At 42.9% G+C, this 21055-nt stretch overlaps 1 protein-coding gene across 1 annotated transcript; it reads left to right on the top strand.

Annotated features, from left to right (window-relative positions):
• The first annotated feature begins 767 nt into the window (after positions 1-767).
• Positions 768-19747, top strand: TTC5 (tetratricopeptide repeat domain 5). The gene is made up of 10 exons (XM_018558202.1): positions 768-853; positions 7137-7269; positions 7372-7583; positions 9025-9175; positions 10915-11006; positions 12029-12085; positions 12796-12942; positions 13190-13368; positions 15842-15986; positions 19169-19747. Exons 1-10 carry the CDS (start codon positions 800-802, stop codon positions 19286-19288), a joined length of 1290 nt encoding a protein of 429 aa, XP_018413704.1. The 5' UTR covers positions 768-799; the 3' UTR covers positions 19289-19747.
• Positions 19748-21055: the final 1308 nt, after the last annotated feature.

Genomic DNA, 21055 nt, shown 5'->3' with positions numbered 1-21055 from the left:
TTTGGCTGTACCATATTCTTGTGTATGTTGCAAACATATATTGCAGTGTGTTTGCAAAACATCTGAATTGGTGCCGACACTGTCCTTCCTTCCTTCTGGAGGGTGGCTGCTTTTGTTCCCCACGGTCCAGGTGTGTGTTGTAAAGTAGCCACCGCTCCAAGCTTGTTCCCATGATGGACTACAATCTCACGTTTAGTTTACTCATTTGTTTTGACATTGTAGTCCATCACAGGAGTGAGCTCTACTTTACAATACACACAGGGACCATGGGGAACAAAAGAAGCCCCCCTCCAGAAGGAAGGACAGTGTCAGCACCAATTCAGATTTGAGGATCTACAGTCTAGCGCTATATATGAGGACAGTGACAGCATGAATTCAGAGATGATTTGAGGATCTACACCCAAGTGATACACAAATAAGATACATTTCTGTTAATCATTAAGATACTTGAATCTATTTTTAAGATTTAACTCCTGAAATTAGTGTCACTGTAATTTAACAAACTGAAGAGAGAAGCTGCAACTGCTCCAGATTCTGTCTGCTCCAGTTTTGATAAATCCCCCTCATCGTTTATTTGGTGCATGTCACGTACTATCACAGAAATGTGAGAACACTAGTTTATTGGGCCTAGTGTATTAGTGAAGACAGTGGAGCAGAACCTACTGTAGACTTGTAGCAGGAGCAGCTTTGTTTGCAGTAATTCCTCCTGAGCGCTGGGTGGCGCTGTGACCGGACTCCCGCCTTCCCCTTCACTAGCAATCCTTTAACAGAGTCTCCGGGAGTGAAGCATAGAGCTGAAATGATGGCAGAAGGGGGAGCGGAAACGGAGGCTGAAGTGAGGAATAAACTGCAGGTACAGCTCTTGTCGGAGGGATAGCGGGCTGTAAACAAGCTGTGGGCGGGCTATGACTTGAGTGTGTGAAATGCTCCATGCTGTGCCACCTGCCTCTATGTGTGTTCTTATTCCTCCATGTGTGTTCTTATTCCTCCATGTAGTTACAGCGTGGGAGAGTCAAGATAGTGTGATGTCTGCCCAGTCATGGACATCGCTATTGTATATGTGTGTGGAGTCCACGTGGTGCTCGGCAGATGTGACTTCTCTCGTACACTCCACTAATCATGGGCAGTGTGCCTGCCTGCCTGGTGCACCGATCACTCTGCAAGTTTACACTCACTTCTGCCTGGTGCATGTTGTCATAGCAACAATGCTTGTGGACTCTCATGTAGTCTCCATCCATGGTGACCGTGTATAAGGTGTATACTCCCTGCTGGATTTTATGGACTAAAAAGATGTTTATCATCTATATACGTTTCTCATGCTCCATAGTCACACGTGGTTTCCTCCCTTTTATGTACTGTTCTGTATTTTCCCTCTGGATCAGTACATTGGTATTTTGCACCTCCAGACTTCAGTTCAACATTTTTACACAGAGAAATGCTTAAATAACTTTCAACCCCAGCTAATAGGTATCCTATTGACAGTTTACAAGACATTGCACAGTAAGTGTTGGATAAAAGAACGTGGCATACTTGGTGTATTTGGTGCTTTACAACAGTATTACTGTCGGGTACAATAATGAAATGAAACTGCTAATGTTCAGAGAAGAAATGCAGATCATTAAACTGACACTAAACTCAGGAGTTAAATCCTAAAAATGCATTAAAGTACCCAGTGGTGTATTCTGGTTTTGTGCTGCCCTAGGCAAGACTAAACTTGCCCCCCCCCCCCAATCTACATTTGCCCCCCCTCTTCCTAATCCATGAAGCTATGAGCGTGACACCATGGATTCAGCGAGGAGTCTGCGCTGAATTAGAGACCGCCACCGGCGCTGAAGGGACTCCTGAATACAAGTGGAAGGAAGAAGATGATCGGATCAAGAGGCATCATTTAGGGTAAGTCCTTAAAGCACCATGGTGGGGGGAGGAAAGTAATTGTGACTTTAATGTTCCTTCTAAGCCTTCGATGATTCAAAGGCAGTGTACAAGAATGTATTGATTCTTGATGGGGATCATGTACCTAACATTGTAGGTGTATTCTGGTTTTGTGCTGCCCTAGGCAAGACTAAACTCGGGTGCCCCCCCCTAATCTACATTTGCCCCACCCCTTTTCACCCTAGAGCCCCGCCTCTTCCTCGCTGTACATTAAAAGTGGATTATGAATGCCTGTGCGGGGTATTAGGGGGCTGTGCGGGGCCTTAAGGAGCTGTGCGGGGTCTCAGGGGGGATGTGCTTCAGCAATGCCCAAGTGCTGATCCAGTGCGATTGCAAAAAATAGTGCATGCATTTATTTCATGCACTATTTTTAGTGATCTCACTGGACTGGAAGCTGGGCATTGCTGTACCATGCGTTCTGGTGCGGACAATCTCACTGTGGGCGGGTTGGGCATGTCTGCAGTGTCATTTACTTGAATGGCACTGCCACGCACCCTCCCACCCCAGTACGCAGGGAGGCTTGCTGTATGCAATCCAGTGCGTTCCGGACCCTAACTGTGCTGGAATGCACTGGATTAGGTGTGAACAAGCTCTAAATATAATGGATCCCAGCACAAATGGCTGCCTGTGGTACAGGTAACACCTGCATACAGGTATATACAGAGGCATAACTAGAACCTTCAAGGCCCCGGTGCAAGAAACCATGAAGGACCCCCCCACTGCCATGGCATCGCATGGTTAACAGAAAGGATGCTGAGGTCCCCAGCAAGCGCGGGACCTCGGGCAGCCGCTTCAGTTTAAAAAAATTTAGTGCGGTGTTCTGTCGAGAACGCCAACCCAGTATCTGGTTTTACGTACAGATGGGATTATCGAGGAAACCGCCATTTATTTACCGTCAAAGTATTTGTTTGTAATGGTTAAATGTGACCGTTAATAATATGGCGTCCAAGGCAGTAAATGAAGGATGGAATATTATTGACGGTCACAATTAACGATTTCAGTGAAATACTTTGTGAATAGATCCGTTTCCCCCGATAATATTGGTCTGTGCGCAAGCACAGATGCTGAGGTTGGCAAATTTGACTACGTTGGCGTTCTCAACAGAACACCGGTATCTACGTTTAGTATCGGGGCATTTTCCCGAGTATAAGTACTCGGGAAAATGCCCAGTATTGGGACTGGTGCATCCCTACTTAAAAATATAATGCATTGCTGGGAGTTGTAGTCCTACATACTTGGTGCTATTCTGCATTGCTGTATAATCCATCATACAGCAATGCAGAATACCACCAGCTATGCAGGACTACAAGTCCCAGCAATACATTGTAATAAAAGTCAGCAATGCTGAGTGCCACCAGCCCCCTTCCCCTTACCACTCCAGACTTTCCTTCCTCGTCTCCCTGACCAGGGGCGGAGCTAAGAGAAGAGGGTCCTCACAAAGCAGAATGTGCTGCCTGGCGGTGCCTGCAGCACATTCTGCGGGACTAGGGACAGCCTTTCCAGCCCTGCCGCACAGCCGCCTGTACATTCTTCGGATGGCAGAGCGGCAGGAAAGCAATGGCGCAAGAAGGGGGGGCCTCTTCTCCCTCGCTGGGCCCCCCCAACAGGGCCCTGGTAGTTCCGCCAGTCGGTATATATAATAGATCGCAGGGATCTCTATACCTGTGTCACACAAGTATAGAGATCTATTATATATACCACAGGCTGTGTGCAAAGATATATTAAACAAATCTGCCTATAGCACACATTGCACTTGCAGTGATCTTTCAGTGCTCCAGTCCACAGGACCCCATCCCCCACTGCTCTGCCCAGTCCCTTACCTTCAGCAGACAGCAGCTGAGCTCCATGGGCTGCCGCTGGTCCACCAGTGTTCAGGTCCCTGGGGGTCTTTGTTGCATTCTCCGGCCGTCCATTTCCACGGCTTTGCTCTTGAATGCCTGAGAGCAGAAGAAGAATGTCCTCGCCCCCAGCCTGTCAGCAGTGAGTATTCTTCTGCTCGGCTCGAATGCGGGAGAAAGTGAAAGTAAAAGCAGCAGCGGTCAGTCATTCCTTCGGCTGCTGCTGCTGTACACCCCCGCGTGCATTATCCAGGCTGGATGTCCCCTCGGATTATAGGAGAGGGGAAACGGGTCACCTCACTGGTTTCGGGGCGGCATTTTTGCCGCTCCCAATGAAAATGCCGCCCAAGGCAAACGCCTTGTTTGCCTTGCGGTGGATACGCCCCTGAAAGTACCCCAACTATTACCAAAAATGTAACTTATTTATGTATCACTCAGCTGTAGATCCTCAAATCATGTCTGACTTGGTGCTGACACTGTCCTTCCTTCTGGAGGGTGACTACTTTTGTTCCCCATGGTCCCTGTGTGCGTTGTAAAGTAGCCACCACTCCAAGCTCACTCCTGTGATGGACTAAGTTAGTCCATAGCGGTAATGAGCTTGGAGCAGTGACTTCTTTACAAAACACATGGGGAACAAACATAGCCACCCTCCAGAAGGAAGGACATTGTCGGCACCAATTTAGAAATGATCTGAGGATCTACAGGCGAGTGATACACAAGCTACATGTTTGTTAGTAGTTAAGGTATTGGATTAATTTTTAATATTTAACTCCTGAGTTTAGTGTCCGTTTAAAAAATTGTAGTGGTCCCATACACTGCTGGTCAGTGAGGAAGGGCCCCCTAACTAGGCAACAACTAATCGATTGCCAACGATTCGCATTATTGATTACAATGATTCTCATCATCGATTAGTTGCCACTCCTCTGTTCTGCACTCTGGTGCTGGCTGCAGAGGTCTGTGTCCCTTTCAATCTCTGCTGCTCTCCCCGCCTGTATCGGCAGAGGCAGCGGGGACACAGACCGCTGCAGCCGCCACCATGGGGAGGAGAGACCACTGTGACTCTGCAATCCGCAGTTGCTCCATTCCTCTTTCTCTGCACCCCCCGTTTCTTCTCCTCTGCCCCGTCTCCTGCTGGTTTTCTATCAATCCCTCGGACTCGAGTCAAAGGGATTGATAGAGCACTGGCGTCAAGTCTCCCATCAGCGGCTGGAAACAATAGCCAGCCTGCTATTGGATACTTTAAATTGCAATAGCCAATAGCAGCCTGGCTATTGCACCCGCCCACTGCCTCCTGTCAGTCAACAGAGGAGGACCTGATGGAGAACATTTTCCTTCAGTCCCCTCATCTGTTGATTGCGCCCGCCTGCTGTCAATAGCCAGCCAGCTATTGGCTTTTGCAATTTAATATATCCAATAGCAGGCTGGCTTGTTTCCTGCCGCTGATAGAAGACTTGACGTTGGTGCTCTATCAATCCCTTGGACTCGAGTCTGAGGGATTGATAGAACAACGACAGGAGAGGGGGCATGGGGGAGCAGAGGAAGAGGAACAGCGCCAGCCTGCTATTGCAATTTAAAATAACCAATAGCAGGCTGCCTATTGCTCCAAGCCCCTGCCTGCTGTGTTGACATTCAGCTGCCTCAGCAGCTGAATCCAGTGAAGTGGAAAGGTTACACTAGTGGTCTAAAAGACCCCTAATGTCACCCTAAAGAGAACCTGTCATCTCAAATGTGCCATCACATAGGGGGCCTGTGAGCTCCACCATGCATTGGCATTGAGGTAAAAAATAAAATAAGATTCCCTCCAAAAAAATTGAAAGTCCCCCAGCCCTGCAAACGCACATATACTTAGGGTTAGTTCACACCAGAAACGGCATCACAACTGCGTGCATCTGCTCAGTTGCATTGTGATCCGTTTTGACGCGTTTGTGATGCTTTTTTTTCCCCTGCATGTCCCTGGATGATGCCACAATCCTGTATTTTTTTTCTCCCCTTTGTATGTGTTCTGTTGCGTTTCATTGCGTTTTGATGCGCTTCGGGCAGTTAGATGCAGGTAAAATAGGACAAGCAGTACTTTTTCTGACTGCATCTGAACAGACTGTAATGGTGTGAATTAAACGCAAGAAAGCCCATAGGAAAGCATTGTGATGTATTTTGACTGCCTCACAACTGCACATGGTGTGAACTGGCCCTAAGAGACACAGAAGTCGGGTGCACCTACATGGAAAACAGACGATTGCGCTGCACATCTCAGGTATCGCCAAGTACTTTATTTTAAATTAAGGACGGTATTTTATCCGATTCTATCGGAATAATAATCGCTAGCTGCAGCCCTAACATTTGGGGTCAGTGTAATGTCTCCATGTACTGGTGGTCCATGAAGTGCTGTGTACATTGGTAGTAAATGGAGAATGATCCCTCTTAGCTTGGTAGTCAGTGGAGAAGGGCCCCATTACAATGGTGGTCAGTGAAAAAAGGCCCCATTACACTGGTGGTCAGTGGGGAAAATGCTCCTTACTCTGGTGGTAGGTGGGAAGAATGCTCCTTACTCTGGTGGTAGGTGGGAAGAGTGCTCCTTACTCTGGTGGTCGGTGGGAAGAATGCTCCTTACTCTGGTGGTCGTGGGAAGAGTGCTCCTTACTCTGGTGGTCGGTGGGAAGAATGCTCCTTACTCTGGTGGTCGGTGGGAAGAATGCTCCTTACTCTGGTGGTCGGTGGGAAGAGTGCTCCTTACTCTGGTGGTCGGTGGGAAGAATGCTGCCTACTCTGGTGGTCGGTGGGAAGCATGCTGCTTACTCTGGTGGTCGGTGGGAAGAATGCTGCTTACTCTGGTGGTCGGTGGGAAGAATGCTGCCAACTCTGGTGGGAAGAATTCTCCTTACTCTGGTGGCGGGTGGGAAAGTACTGCTTTCACTGGTGGTCAGTGGGAAGACTGTCTCTGGTATGTAAAATGATGGGAAACCCAAGCACAAGAACATTATAAGAGATCAAGTTTCCTAATTTGTTCTGGTGATAACGGTGTAAGAGGGGACTTTCCCTTCTTTGGAGAGATCTACTCTTGCATCCTGGTGTGTCTCAGAGTCAAGAAATAACAGGAAATCTTCCTGATGGCACACTGAAAATGGAAAGGGATCTCCATCCAAAACTAAAAAGAAGAAAACTTTGGCCTTTACGTACACTTATACAAAGTATTACCTCTTGTTTTCTGCGGGAAAAGTTTAAATTTCTCTTAGTGTTTTTTACTTTAAAACTTGTGTGACAGCACATACTCTTCAATTCCAATGATTGCCATCTGTCTTACTATACACAATGTTACTGTGCATCATTCTCATTCTTGACATTGAGTTTAACACGCATTTCCTTTTTCAGGAATTTGTAGACAAGCTTTATTATTTTCGGGACCATTACTTTGACACCCACAGTGTGGAAGATGCTATACGTAAACAATATGATGTCAAGCAGGAAATGGATCAAACCACTTTTCTAATAGAGGAGACTGATGGTAATGGCAAGCATGTTTAGGCTTATTGTAATCACTGTTGTGTCTGTTAGAAAAACAGTACTATTTTTATTTGTCTATTGTGTGTCTATTCTTATAATGCAGATGTTTGGAAGAATAAGGCCTTTTTCTTAATGCTGAAGGGAAAAGCTCTCAACGTATCGCCTAACTATTGTCAAGAAGCCGAAGAGCTTCTGTCTAAAGCTGTTAAGCTGGATCCTGGCCTGGTTGAAGCTTGGAATCAGCTTGGAGAGGTGTACTGGAAGAAAATGGATGTTGCATCTGCTAAGTCCTGTTTTTTGGGGGCTCTCAACCATGTAAGAATCCATTTACAGTTTTGTCTCTTAACTTTTTGTCATGTATTTTAATTTCAAAGTGAAGACCTTCAAAAACCAGACTTTTAAACATTCGTGATCAGTGTTCTTATATTTACACTAAATTGCCAAAAGTATTGGGATGCCTGCTTTTACACGCACATGAACTTTAATGGCATCCCAGTCTTAGTCCGTAGGGTTCAATATTGAGTTGGCTCACCCTTTGCTGCTATAACAGCTTCAACTCTTCTGGGAAGGCTGTCCACAAGGTTTAGGAGTGTGTCTATGGGAACGTTTGATCATTCTTCCAGAAGCACATTTGTGAGGTCAGGTACTGATGTTGGACGAGAAGGCCTGGCTCACAGTCTCCACTATATTTCATCCCAAAGGTGTTCTATGGGGTTGAGGTCAGGACTCTGTGCAGGCCAGTCAAGTTCCTCCACCACAAACTCACTCAACCATGTCTTTATGGATCTTGCTTTGTGCACTGGTGTGCAGTCATGTTGGAATAGGAAGGGGTCATCCCCAAACTGTTTCCTGAAAGTTGGGAGCATGAAATTGTCTGAAATGTCTTGGCATGCTGATGCCTTAAGAGTTCCCTTCACTGGAACTAAGGGACCAAGCCCAACCCCTGAAAAACAACCCCACACCATAATCCCCCCTCCACCAAACTTTACACATGGCACAATGCAGTCAGGCAAGTACCATTCTCCTGGCAACTGCCAAACCTAGACACCCCCATCGGATTGCCAGACATCACTCCAGAGAACACGTCTCCACTTCTCGAGTCCAGTGGTGGCGTGCTTTACACCACTGCATCCAACACTTTGCATTGCACTTGGTGATGTAAGGCTTGGATGCAGCTGCTCGACCATAGAAACCCCTTCCATGAAGCTCTCTACGCACTGTTGTTGTGCCAATCTGAAGGCCACACGAAGTTTGGAGGTCTGTAGCTATTGACTCTACAGACAGTTGGCGACTTCTGCACACTGTGCGCTTCAGCATGCTCTGACCCCGCTCTGTGATTTTACGTGGCCTACTACTTCGTGGCTGAGTTACTGTTGTTCCCAGTTGCTTCCACTTTGTTATAATACCACTAACAGGTGACCATGGAATATTTAGTAGCAAGGACATTTCACGGATGGACTTATTGCACAGATGACAACCTATCGTGGTACCACGCTTGAATTTCCTGAGCTCCTGAGAGCGACCCATTCTTTCACAAATGTTTGTAGAATAGAATAGGTCTGCATGACTAGGTGCTTGATTGTATACACCTGTGGCCATGAAGGTGATTGGAACACCTGAATCCAATGATTTGGAGGGGTGTCCCAATACTTTTGGCAATATAGTGTATATATCTCCAGTTTAAAGACCTAAAAACTGACGAAAACCCAGTATACTTTTAAATACATATGTTATTTGTTTCATTTCTACTCGGCAGTGTAAGAACAAGGTCTCCCTACGTAACCTGTCAATGGTAATGAGACAACAACGATCACAAGATGCTGATGAGAATTCCAGGAACATCATGGACAGTGTGAAGCAAGCCAAGCAAGCAGTGCAGATGGATACAAGAGATGGGACATCCTGGTGTAAGTGGCATGTATATGGCAGCCAAGTAGGCACTAGGTCAGCAATACCTACTGATCAGGGTTCTGTTTGTGGCGCCTTTCAGTGGAGAGTATGACACAGCAGTAGTAAAAGGAACTCCAGTTGTTGTAAGTTTTCCTTGCATGTATTAAGGCTTTGCTAAATATATGAAATATTTGCCAAGCAAAGCAGTAGATACATGCAGATAATGATGTCTATACTAAAGTATCCTAATCCTTTAATAGTGTATTGGCCATGTTTGCATTAGACCAAATTGTTCTGCATTGTAGTCTCATGACTTCTCAAAGGAGATGAATGCAAGCACACCTATTAGACAGTCAAGTTGGTGAGCTCGATTTTCTGCGCTGCAGTTTAGTAATGACGTTTGGTTACTGATGAATTCACAGCTCACTGATTGGGCAACCACAAACTGTCTGTGCGCTGACTCTGCTCCCCACTTCTATAAGCAAGCTTTCAGTGATGGGCTGACGGCGCTGTAAATTGCAGTCAAGTCCAGTTGGCTCACAGTGCTTCTCCTCTCTCCTCCAGTCTGATCCTTACTCTGCAGGGATTTGCAAAAAGTTAATATGAAGACAATTTCTAACATGCATGCTGTTTTAAAGAAAATCTATTTAAAATATATGAATGAACTATCTGTGAAAAAAAAAAATATGAATGAATGCATAACTAGCTTCAGTTGTTTTATGTCTCCCTAGAGTCCTGCGTTTATTCTCAGGGTGTTAGCTGTACGTTTGGATTCCCCTGTTTTATGCTGGCACATACTATTTTGACTGTACACCTGTAAGAGAAGGCAATGATTTGTTCGACCATTTTTTTTATCGCAGTGCTCTTTTATTGGTCCAGTTTATACTGGATGGATTACATCTCTTTTTGGTCTAAGAATGCCATGGCAATGGTTTAGGGATCTTCAGTCTGTGGCCAGGCAAAACAAAGCCTGATGTCCTGTTATACTTCTGTCCTTCAGCCACCACTAGAACATGCTAAAAATTAGGATCATTTTCTGTGACTGTATAAAAGTACTAATGTGACTATATGAGAAAGCATATGTCTTTGTAATATCCCCTTCACACACTGTATCGATGTACCCCAAAATCTAACGGGTGGATGGCGCCACAATATACAATCTAGAAGATATGTTGTCCGCACACCATTCTGCTTCGGAATGTCCTTTTTATTCATATTCCTTTAGTGTGACATGTGAATGCAACATTTCGGAACCTCACAGGACCCCTTTATCAGGTGTCAACCAGCAGGATACATTGCTTGACTGAGGGGTCCTGTGAGGTTCCGAAACAAGGCTTTCACATGTCGCGCTACAGGAATACAAATAAAAAGGACAATCCAAAGCAGAATGGTGTGCGGACAATATATCTTCTAGATGAGAAAGCACTCCTTTTGCAATGGGGCAAGCAGAGCCCCACTGATGGGAATTAATGTATGTGTTGGTGGGGCTGGTCTTTGACCTATTCTTTATGTGACCAGCCTGTACTCCCATTCACAGAGAGCTCTCTGTAGCATTATGCTGTTAGTGGGGCACCACTGGATCCACACCTTAAAGCTTGCATTGTATGAATGATTCCTTACGCGGGTACAAGGTGTCCATAGTCTGCTATAAATAGACTCTGACATTTTTAGAGAACTTTATGATCAGAAGACCAAACAATATACTGATATCTATCTTCATGGTTTACACTGTAATTTTTGCAATTTGCTTTCTCAGATATCCTGGGCAATGCTTATCTCTCTCTGTTCTTCTGCACTGGACAGAACCCAAAAATTTCTCAGCAGGCTCTGAATGCGTATCTGCAAGCGGTGAGATTGCTTTTTATATGTATTTGTATTCTTAATATATAATTTTGTACATACAGTTTAGTAATGGATATTTATTGTGGTCAACCATATGTGATGTATAACCAGACTCTGATAAGTCTGCTCATACATTGTCACATCTATGAAGTCACTGCGTTCCAGTTCTCAGGTCTGCCCAGCAGATGTTACAGGGGGTCTCAGCCTCACCGTTGTACCTTTTTATTGACTCTTCCTGCTTCAGCAAATAGAATAAGATTATTATTGTATTATTATTATACAGGATTTATATAGCGCCAACAGTTTGCACAGCTCTTTACAATATAAGGAGGACATTACAGTTACAATCCAAGTCAAGACAACGTGGTAAGGAGAGCCCTGCCCGTGAGAGCTTACAATCTAACAGGGAGGGAAAGATTGCATATTTAGGGGTGGAACAATCGGATAATCATGGTGGAAATGTCTTTTTGCTGGACATGCAGATAAGAAGCCAGTGGGTTATTCAGCACACCTTCATTTGCAAATAATCAAAATGTCAAATTTATTATGCATGCTTAGTGATGTATTTATAAAACATTCGCAGAAGCATTAGTGCCAAACTGCATGCACATTTGTTCTGTGCAAATGCAAGACAAAAATATTTTTGGTATAATTTTCTTTCCAGCTCTAATGTAATATCAGGAAAATACCACATAATTGCAACTAGGTGCAGCTGGGTAGCATAGCAAATAAATACGTCTTTCCTTTCTGCTCCTCAGCTCCATCTAGTGGCCATAATGTTGTATTTTCCTGACATTACATTCAACTTCGAAAGATAATCTACTAATAACATATTTGTTTCTGCCTCCTTTGGCACAGAACAAATCTACATGCAGTTTTGCAGGACAACTGGCTCTGTGACTTGTTTTTACAAATACACCCTTTAGAGTGGGGAAAAGTTTTGGTACACATACAGAAATATTGTAGACTGTTTTACTCAATTGATTACTTTTACCATTTAATTTTTACTTTTTTTTTTTCCACTGCAGGAGAGAGTTGACAAGACCGCCTCCAGTAACCCAGATCTGCACCTCAACCGAGCAACTGTAAGAGGTTAAGTGATGTGAATGTGAACTTAGGATGTTTTACATATAATCCTGTATTATTGTATGTGCCTGGTAGAATGTTAAAGCTGTGGTGATATCCATGGTAATATTAGTTACAGAGAAAGAATAACTAGATTTCATTGTTATATTTATAAAAGTTGGAATAAACCTCATCTGAGCTTGTTATAAAGCTTTTCAGTGACTAGTGAGGCCTGAAATCCGTCATAAACCAGATTTATTTGCTAGTCTTTTACTGAGAGCGGATACTATTGTATATTAAATGGTGAATATAACAAATTATGTATAGGGACTATATATTAAAGGTAATGGAGATCTCCATTAAATATAATACAGGGGACATGGCTTCTCTAGTGCTTCTGATTGTCACTCATATTTTATCTGTGCACCTAGCTTCTCTTCCTTCCAATACCCTGTAGTCACCCTGGTAAGTTGGTCTTCTTGAGGTCCTTGGTTCCTAGCTTCTGAATAAACAGGTCAACGAGTCTTCAAATCCTCCTTATGAAAAGATAGATGCACACTAATATAATATAATCTTATCCTAAATGATTTTTCAATGGCACAATAAAGCATTTTGTCACTAAAGGGTTTATGTCATACTGCTAAGCTGTTGGAAATGTTTGTGTGTAGATGAGCTCTTTTGTATTGTGAGCAGTGGAGAATCTTTGTTTGATGCAGTTTTTTCCTGCCAGTTGTGTAAATATGAGGAGAACTACCAGGGAGCTCTGGATGGTTTCTCACGAGCCGCTGCTCTGGAACCTTCGTGGACTGAACCAGTGATGAGGGAAGAACAGCTGCTTGATTATCTGGGCAGGCTGTATGGCCTGCTGAGCAACAAGGTATTGTCACTTAAACCTCACTGTGCTTTCTCATCACCTTTATCATTTGCTGCAGGTTTTTTACATTTTTTTTTTAATTGGAGCTGTTTTATAGGAGGACTCGGAGTCCCTTCTTCCTTTTTTCTTTTTGTGGGGGGGCAGGGTTGCATGGTGCACTCAAATGAGACATCTCTCTATTCCTCAATGCAGTGGCTTCTTTTACTTGTCATTGTTTTTTTGTTGATCTGCTTCACTCATATTTTAACAGGGAAAGATACGTGGAAAGCGACTCCAGAACATGCTGAGTAGTTTAAGTCCTGTTCTTCTAGGTCATTATGGAGGCCTGCAGCTAAAACCACTTAGTTCTCTACAGCCAGGAAAAAATTCTGGCTGTGTGGTTCTCGGAAGGGTTGTATTCAGCTTAATGCCTGAGGAACGGGTGCCATTGTGAGTATACCATCATCCACATGCAACATTTATATATTTAGCTGACTGAGCTAAACCTGAGGTTATTGTAAAATGACAAAAGCAGTAATTAATTATAAAGTAATTAAATAATAATGTAAGCTGATCTTAGAGAAATAACTCTCTGACTTACTGCACTTGTCTTATGATGTGTGTATTGGAGTCAGAGCCTTAGAATGACTGCCAGACAACGAACATTTTTCTAAGGCGGTCAACTGTTGTCATCCCAGTATTTCTATTGGAATAGGGTTTCCTTTAGGACCATTTTCTATGATTCCTTGTAAAACATCTTATGGCCCTGGCTTTAGTTTTAGCTAAAGTTTGTCTAAGTGTACTAACACTTGCTTGAAACTATTGATGATAAAAAGTGATGATTTTTTAAAAAAAAATCAGATTTTATTTTATTTGAAACCTTTTTTTTTTTTTTTTTTTTTTTTAAATTAATTTTAATAAAATGCTTTTTGGAGTAAAAATCTATCTAGAGATAGTTTTTCATTTAAGATACATTAATAATTTAGTCTATTCAGCATGAAATGGAGCTTAGTTATGTAGCATGAGGCTGTATATTCTGCAATATTTAAATTTTTCATTCAATGAATCCAGGCTCTGCAAGCTAAGGTAACATGCACTGCATTGATAAATTAGTAAGCATCGATGTTTAAGCAAATACAATAATATGCAACATAATGTTATTGTTTTAATTAAATAAAAGAATGAGTAGTTCTCCAACTATGTGTGATTAACCTATTAAACTCAAAAATCGGTTCTGATATCGCTGTTTTACTAGCCTGACAGCTTATTATTCTAAAATAGGAAACCTTTATTTTGTTTGCAAATAATAATATTAAAGATTCTTACTACTAGCAAGAATGAGTCCTTACATTTAAAGAGCACTTAGTGGGAATCCACTCACCTGCTGCCCGCCATGTCCCTCACCTTGTTGTGTCACTGCTGCATCACCAGCCGTCCCTTTAAAGGGAATGGGACTGCCGGTGAGTCAACAGCGGGTCAGAGGAGGAGCCACTGCAGGACAGAGATGACAGTTGCTCTTTAAAAATTATGATTTAAATCAAGCCTTTTTACTAGTTATTTAAATCGTGATTTCAATCGAAATCCACCCTGCTAGCTACTAATTCTATCTAAACAACAAAAGTTAAATCACGCTGAAAGCTCTGACTTTTCTTTTGGGTGAAGGCATGAAAAAAAATAAGAAAATAAAAATGAAATAATAAAATCTTGAGAGGCATTCTAATTTACTCTTGTATAAAATAATTTTTACCCCCTCACTGCTCTGACACCTGCCAAATAGACAGTATGTGGGGAGCCCTTGACAAAGACCCCTGTGGTCAAAACATATTCTCCTATTCATATAAACTGTGTACAGGCATTTGCTGCGCTGTTAATGGAAAAATAAGCAATAGATGTTACCCCATGGTGGTGCTACTCTACTTTGGAATTGTTACATCTTTTATAGTAGACCACACAGGTCATGCATCCCGGTCACATTTCTGGTATGAATGTATGGAGGGTAAAATGGTTATTTCTGTTACAAGTAGAGAGACTTTACCTCGCTTTTTGCTTTTTGCCTGGTTCCCAGAAGTAAATAAAAAGCCAAGAGGTTGTAACCCTTCTCCACTACATCCTAAAATAAAACATACATCTTGGCTGGAGATGGCCTTTAAGGGTTGTTATACAGAAGCAAATATGTTGCTCTGAATTGCAGTTAGTCTTCACATCCTCAAATGATCCCAGTAGGTCCCAGTTTAACTAAAAGCTCACTTTGAAAAATTCTCCATAGGAAAAGACAACATGTTATCTGTCATTTTCCAGTGACAAAGTACTTGTATAAGGCTAGAATATTGGAAGTGCTGCTAAAGTTGGTAACATTGCTTATACTGCTCTGTGTGTGGACACCCTTCATCTTACTCTACATTAGTTGGAATTAAGTTGAACTCCAGACACGCATTATTGCAGCTCTGTAATAATTTATACATAATTAGATATGTCTTTTAAATGCAGGCAGTGTACGTACCTGAATTTGACCTGGTATCAGCCTCTTACAGTCCTTGTACATCAGGACTGGAGAGTGAGAGGAAGAAGCAGTACAAGGAGCCAATCAGTTTATGTGCTAACAAGAAGCATGCTAATAAGAAGAGAAAGCAAAGTGACAGACGGATGATCTCATCACTGTTTGGTCAAAGCCTGGGGTGTGTCAGAACAACCTGGGCTCAGAGGAAGTAGGTTAAATGTACCTGGCCTTCAGGCTGAGGATATCTAGCTGCAGACAAAAGTATTGCATGAGAAAATCTTTAGACTGAGGCTGAATATTGCAGCAACATGTGGTTTAGAATTTATTGGGTATTCATATTTGGCTGAAGATCTGCTTTAAATATGAATTGTCTTGTTTTGTGATTATTTGCATTAACATTGCTTTTGTATTTTTTTTTTCCATTAGTACATTTGGGCTTGTGGATACGGAGGGGACGTGTTACTCTATAATGGTTTACAACATGGTGGAAAGTTGGGGTGTCTTGATTGCAGATTCTGTGACCATCCCAGAGCCCCACCTTAAACACCACAATGTACAGCATAAAGGACAGGTGAGAACTCACTCCAAATGTTCTGTATACACTACACAGCCAGCTCTATCGTGATGTCTAGATCAGGGGCGCCCACAATTTTTTGTGTTTAAGATCTACTTTTTACATGACCAGCTCAATGAGATCTACCAAAGGATGGCACCGCAACGCACCTCCTACAACAAAACACAGGGTAGGTGTGATTGCGATGAATGCACTGTACTATTATGAATAGTCCCTTAGTTAGATCTGGCACTCTTATCCGAGGAGGTAAACTATGGGACTATTACCTATAATAAAAACAAAAAACTAACGCTCCTAATCTCAGTCTGTGGGGGCACAGTCTGTAGGTGGGGTGCAGGCCTGTGTACAGTGGGTAAAGATAACACGGGCTGTGGTGCACAATGCGCCCTCCCTCTGAGAAAGACCACCACTCACTCTGCCCAGGCCTGTGTAGGATTTGTGTCCCCCCAAGGGAACGGCTCTCAGATTCCCCCAGAGTAGCTGCATGCTGAGCCACGGCTTCCAGTGTCAGACGCTGTTCCAGGACACAGCGCCACCTGCTGGCCAACACAGCAAACTGCACCCAGCCACCAGCAGCTGAGCTCCCACATAAACGGAGCAGCTGATTCCAACTTGCGATCGCGACCTACCAGAAACAGCTTTGCGATCTACCTTTTGGGCACCCCTGGTCTAGATGATGCCCAAGGGTTAAACTACGTGTTATGTCCTGGCCGTGAAAACACTAGAGAGGAAGTTCTTTTGCATCTATAAAGATTAATTATTTGTGGCTGGCAGAGAAATGTGGCAATTCTGTAGCATTCATTTCTGTTAACATTGTCTGTTAATGTGGTTTCCTATAACCTTTCTTAAGCTGACCATCCCCCTCCAGATGGAAAAAGTGCAACAGATTCCTCCATCTACGCTAAACTGTGTGGATGGAGGAATCTCCCACTGGGCCAAGATTCAGTATCTTGCTAGTCAGCCTGCTTGCTCTCAAAATACCTAAACAATACCTGATGATGCCTGATACTGAAATTTTTGGGTTTGATAAAGAGTTGCACCAATATCATTTGCAGCTGCCACCATTTTATTCTTCAGGGTCTATGCTTTCAGGAAATATATAATTCTGGTGGTTTTAAGTAATTTTCAGGCCTAAATTGTGGTTAATATAATTTTTCAAAAAACAAATTGGCTTTGGCAGTGAAAAGGTTAAGCTATCAGTCTGTATAACCCCGCCTCCAAACATAATGCCTCAGTTTTTTGCTCGTGTCCTAGGAGGCAGGATGCTTTACATCCATTTACTATTTCTTCCACCTCTTGATTCTTGATCTGTATGAAGGAGATCTGTGAATAAGACATGTTTTTCCCAGTCTTCATCAGCTATGGCTGTTATACCTCCAAGGCGTTCAGTCTGCCTCTCACTCGCACTGCAGATATTAGAATCCATAGCCTTTTATTTAAGATTTCACCCCTCCATATAACTAGTGGCCTCTGGTTTGATGTTTCTGTTGGGTCCATGGATAATGAAATGGTGTGCCCTCCTTGCTCCAACAGCCGCTGACATCTCCCGGTTTTTTCCCTCAATGGACTCCAATTATACAGTACTGTGCAAAGGTTTTAGGCAGATGTGAAAAACGCTGTAAAGTAAGAATGCTTTCAGAAATAAGTGTTTTTAGTTTATTTGTATCAATTAACAAAATGGAAAGTAAATGAACAGAAGAGAAATTCAAATCAATATTTAGTGTGACCACCCTTTGCTGCCTTCTAGATACACTTGCACACGGTTTTTGAAGGGATTTTGGCAGGTAATTTGTTCCAAACATCTTGGAGAACTTCTCATGTGGATGTCGGCTGCCTCAAATCCTTCTGTCTCCATGTAATCCCAGACAGACTCCATGATGTTGAGGTCAGGGCTCTGTGGGGGCAAAACCATCACTTCCAGGACTCCTTGTTCTTCTTTATGCTGAAGATGGTTCTTAATGACTTGGGGTTGTGGTCCTGCTGCAGAATAAATTTAGGGGCAATCATACGCTTCCCTGATGATATGGCATGATTGTTAAGTATTTGCTTGTATTTCTCAGCATTGAGGACAACATTGATCCTGACCAAATCTCCAACTCCATTGGCAGAAATGCAGCCCCAGACGTACAAGGAACCTCCACCGTGCTTCACTGTTGCTGCGGACACTCATTATTGTACGGCTCTCCAGCCCGTTGGTGAACAAACTGCCTCCTGCTACAGCCAAATATTTCAACTCATCAGTCCAGAGTACCTGCTTCCATTTTTCTGAACCCCAGTTCCTATGTTTTTGCACATAGTTGAGTCGCTTATCCTTGTTTCCATATCGGAGGTATGGCTTTTTGGCCGCAAGGCCCCAGCAGGTGCTCTGGGCTGATGAGTCAAAATGTAAAATATTTGGCTGTAGCAGGAGGCAGTTTGTTCACGGAAGGGCTGGAGAGCAGTACAACAAGGGGTGTCTGCAGCAACAGTGAAGCATGGTGGAGGTTCCTTGCAATTTGGTCAGGATCAGTGGTGTCCTCAATGCTGAGAAATACAAGCAGATACTTATCCATCATGCCATACCATCAAGGAGGCGTGTGATTGGCCCCAAATTTGTTCTGCAGCAGGACAACGACCCCCCAACATACAGCCAATGTCCTTATGAACTATCTTCAGTGTAAAGAAGAACAAGGAGTGCTGGAAGTGATGGTTTGGCCCCCACAGAGCCCTGACCTCAACATCATGGAGTCTGTCTGGGATTACATGAAGAGACAGAAGGATTTGAGGCAGCCGACATCCACAGAATATCTATGGTTAGTTCTCCAAGATGTTTGGAACAAAATATCTGCTGAGTTCCTTCACAAACTGTGTGCCTAGAAGGCAAAGGCTGGTCACTCCAAATATTGATTTGATTTGGACTTCTCTTCTGTTCATTTACTTTCCATTTTGGTAATTGATCAAAATAAACAAACACTTTTATTTCTGAAAGCATTCTTACGTGTCGCTAACCTCACTTAGAGAGGTTAGTGACACGGCCAGACTTGCACAGTAAAATACTTTTCCCCCTGAAAAGAAATGCATTTGCTGTCAGTTACGGAGAACGCTTTAACAATTGCAGGATTTACTTGATCGTATTAGTTGTTGCCTAAAATGAATCTTTAACTTGCTGCATTAATTTTAATTGCACTTCTCTTTGACAGACGTTTGTTTTTCAAAGTATACGAGTTGACTCTCCAGTTCAGTTGTTAGTGAATGGCAAGCCCCAGGGACCAAGCACTCAGGCCAGTGCAACAGTGGCTTACAGACCCCAGAGCGAGTAACTCCAGGACTGTGGGATTTCCTGCTGTAAGCTGTGAAAAATGGGGTATAAGAGCGGGACGGTCAGAGCTGCCGATGCCCCTTGTGTTCTGTGCTGAAGTGAAAACACTCGCAGGGATAGAAGAGACTTCCAAAATGCACTTCCTTTGGTACAATAGTTCACTTTCTCTAATGCCTTGTTGAAAGCCGATCCTCCGAGTAAGAGTAAAGTCTGCCCCCCTGCTTTTTTATAAGAGCCGTCTACATTCCCTACTGCTTCTCGTATGTGGCATTTCACTCAGCTCTTTGTGTTGTTTTACTGGCCGTAGTTGTATTTATAAAGCAGATTCAGATTGTGTTTATTTATTTTTGCCAACGCCTTTCATTGCCCTCGCGTTTAGAGGAAGATTAATATTATGTTTCTTTTTTTTTTGTAAAAAAAACCCCAAAAAATAAATTTGCATTTATTTGCTAATAATTTACATTGCATTTTGTCTGTTGATGTTTATATTTTGTGCTGTAATTTTAGCTTTTTTTTTGGCCTGTCTCCTTTAAAAAAAAAAAAAACTAAAATCGTCAGCTCACTATTTGTTTACAAGGTATTTATCATATAAATGGAACGCAAGAAGAAAAGGTATGGCTTTCTCCAGAAAGCCCTTTACTGTATATGGGGTACTTATGACTCTGATAAGTAGCAGGTCTGGATCTGGAACAAACAGCTCTGGTGGTGGTGGGAGTGATTTTAAACAAAGCCTGACTCCAATTGACTTCCACTCCTCTTACAGTAAACCTTTACGATAACTGGTTTACGTAAATGGCGTGCCGCCACTGTTAATACTTTTCTTTACTCCCCTACTGTGAAAGTAAAGAACGAACGCCCTGTGTATGGTCTAAACTGAGTTAGTTAAAGCTTGAGGACTCTCCCCTCCACAACACGAACCGGACTGTCTACCTGAGCTGCTGAGGCATCCAGTGTTGCATCATGGGAGGAGCTGGTGAGGGTAACGTGCTTCCCATACCCAGAAGTATCGGGTATTTCCTTTTATAAATGGAGTGGTGGGCGAGCTAAGTGAAGAGAAATGCGTGCAACGTGAAAAGGGCAGCATTTAAGTGACCCTGTTGCTTTTTGCCGGAAATGAGCAAAGTGCAGTTTGAGTTTAACAGCAAGTGTATAATGGCGGCCACACACCTGTGGATATGATCATTAAATCGACCAAACTGATGGAATTGAATGTCAATCACAAAGCAAATACCCTTCCTTCAGTTGATTTAGTGAGCTCTCGATGGTCTTTGATTCCAAGCCGTAATGGATTTTGTATCAATCATATTGCATTGATCTGAATGTGTGTTGGAGCGCTAATTGTAATTCAGATTGATCAAATGATCATTTCTAATTGTTTACATTTTTAACTGATCTTGTTTTTGATCGATACTTTCAGTCAATCACAGTGCGGAACAATACTAAGGGATATTTTATTCGAAAATGAATGTCTTGTGCTTAAATCGATCACAATTTGCTACACCACCTATGGCCACCTCAAGGGCTTGTGTAGACAGACAATAGCATGCCTTCCAGTGCATTCTGTTTGCATTTAAAATTCGTTTTTTTGTTTGTTTTTAATTCTTAATTTTAGAAAAGGCAGGGGAATAGCAACACACACTGATACATGAAAGTGTAACATTGGCATAACTCAAACATATATAAATAATCGTAGGCAACTTAACAAGTAAAAGTAGTAGCACTGATATTTAGCATTCTTCCATGTGCCTTTCAAGAGCAACCTCATTGA

This window comes from Nanorana parkeri, unplaced genomic scaffold (genome assembly GCF_000935625.1).
Source record: "Nanorana parkeri isolate BGI_ZX_2015 unplaced genomic scaffold, ASM93562v1 scaffold325, whole genome shotgun sequence".
Lineage (NCBI taxonomy): Eukaryota > Metazoa > Chordata > Amphibia > Anura > Dicroglossidae > Nanorana > Nanorana parkeri.
The sequence above is the reverse complement of the archived record's forward strand: the minus strand, read 5'-3'. Positions and strand labels throughout refer to the sequence as shown.

Bases quoted from the DNA above. Each gene is read 5' to 3' on its own strand.
- TTC5 (XM_018558202.1), top strand. From the start codon at position 800: ATGATGGCAGAAGGGGGAGCGGAAACGGAGGCTGAAGTGAGGAATAAA. The intron at 9,176-10,914 runs GTAAGTGGCATG...TTGCTTTCTCAG, and splicing joins AAGAGATGGGACATCCTGGT to ATATCCTGGGCAATGCTTAT. The intron at 11,007-12,028 runs GTGAGATTGCTT...TTTCCACTGCAG, and splicing joins TGAATGCGTATCTGCAAGCG to GAGAGAGTTGACAAGACCGC.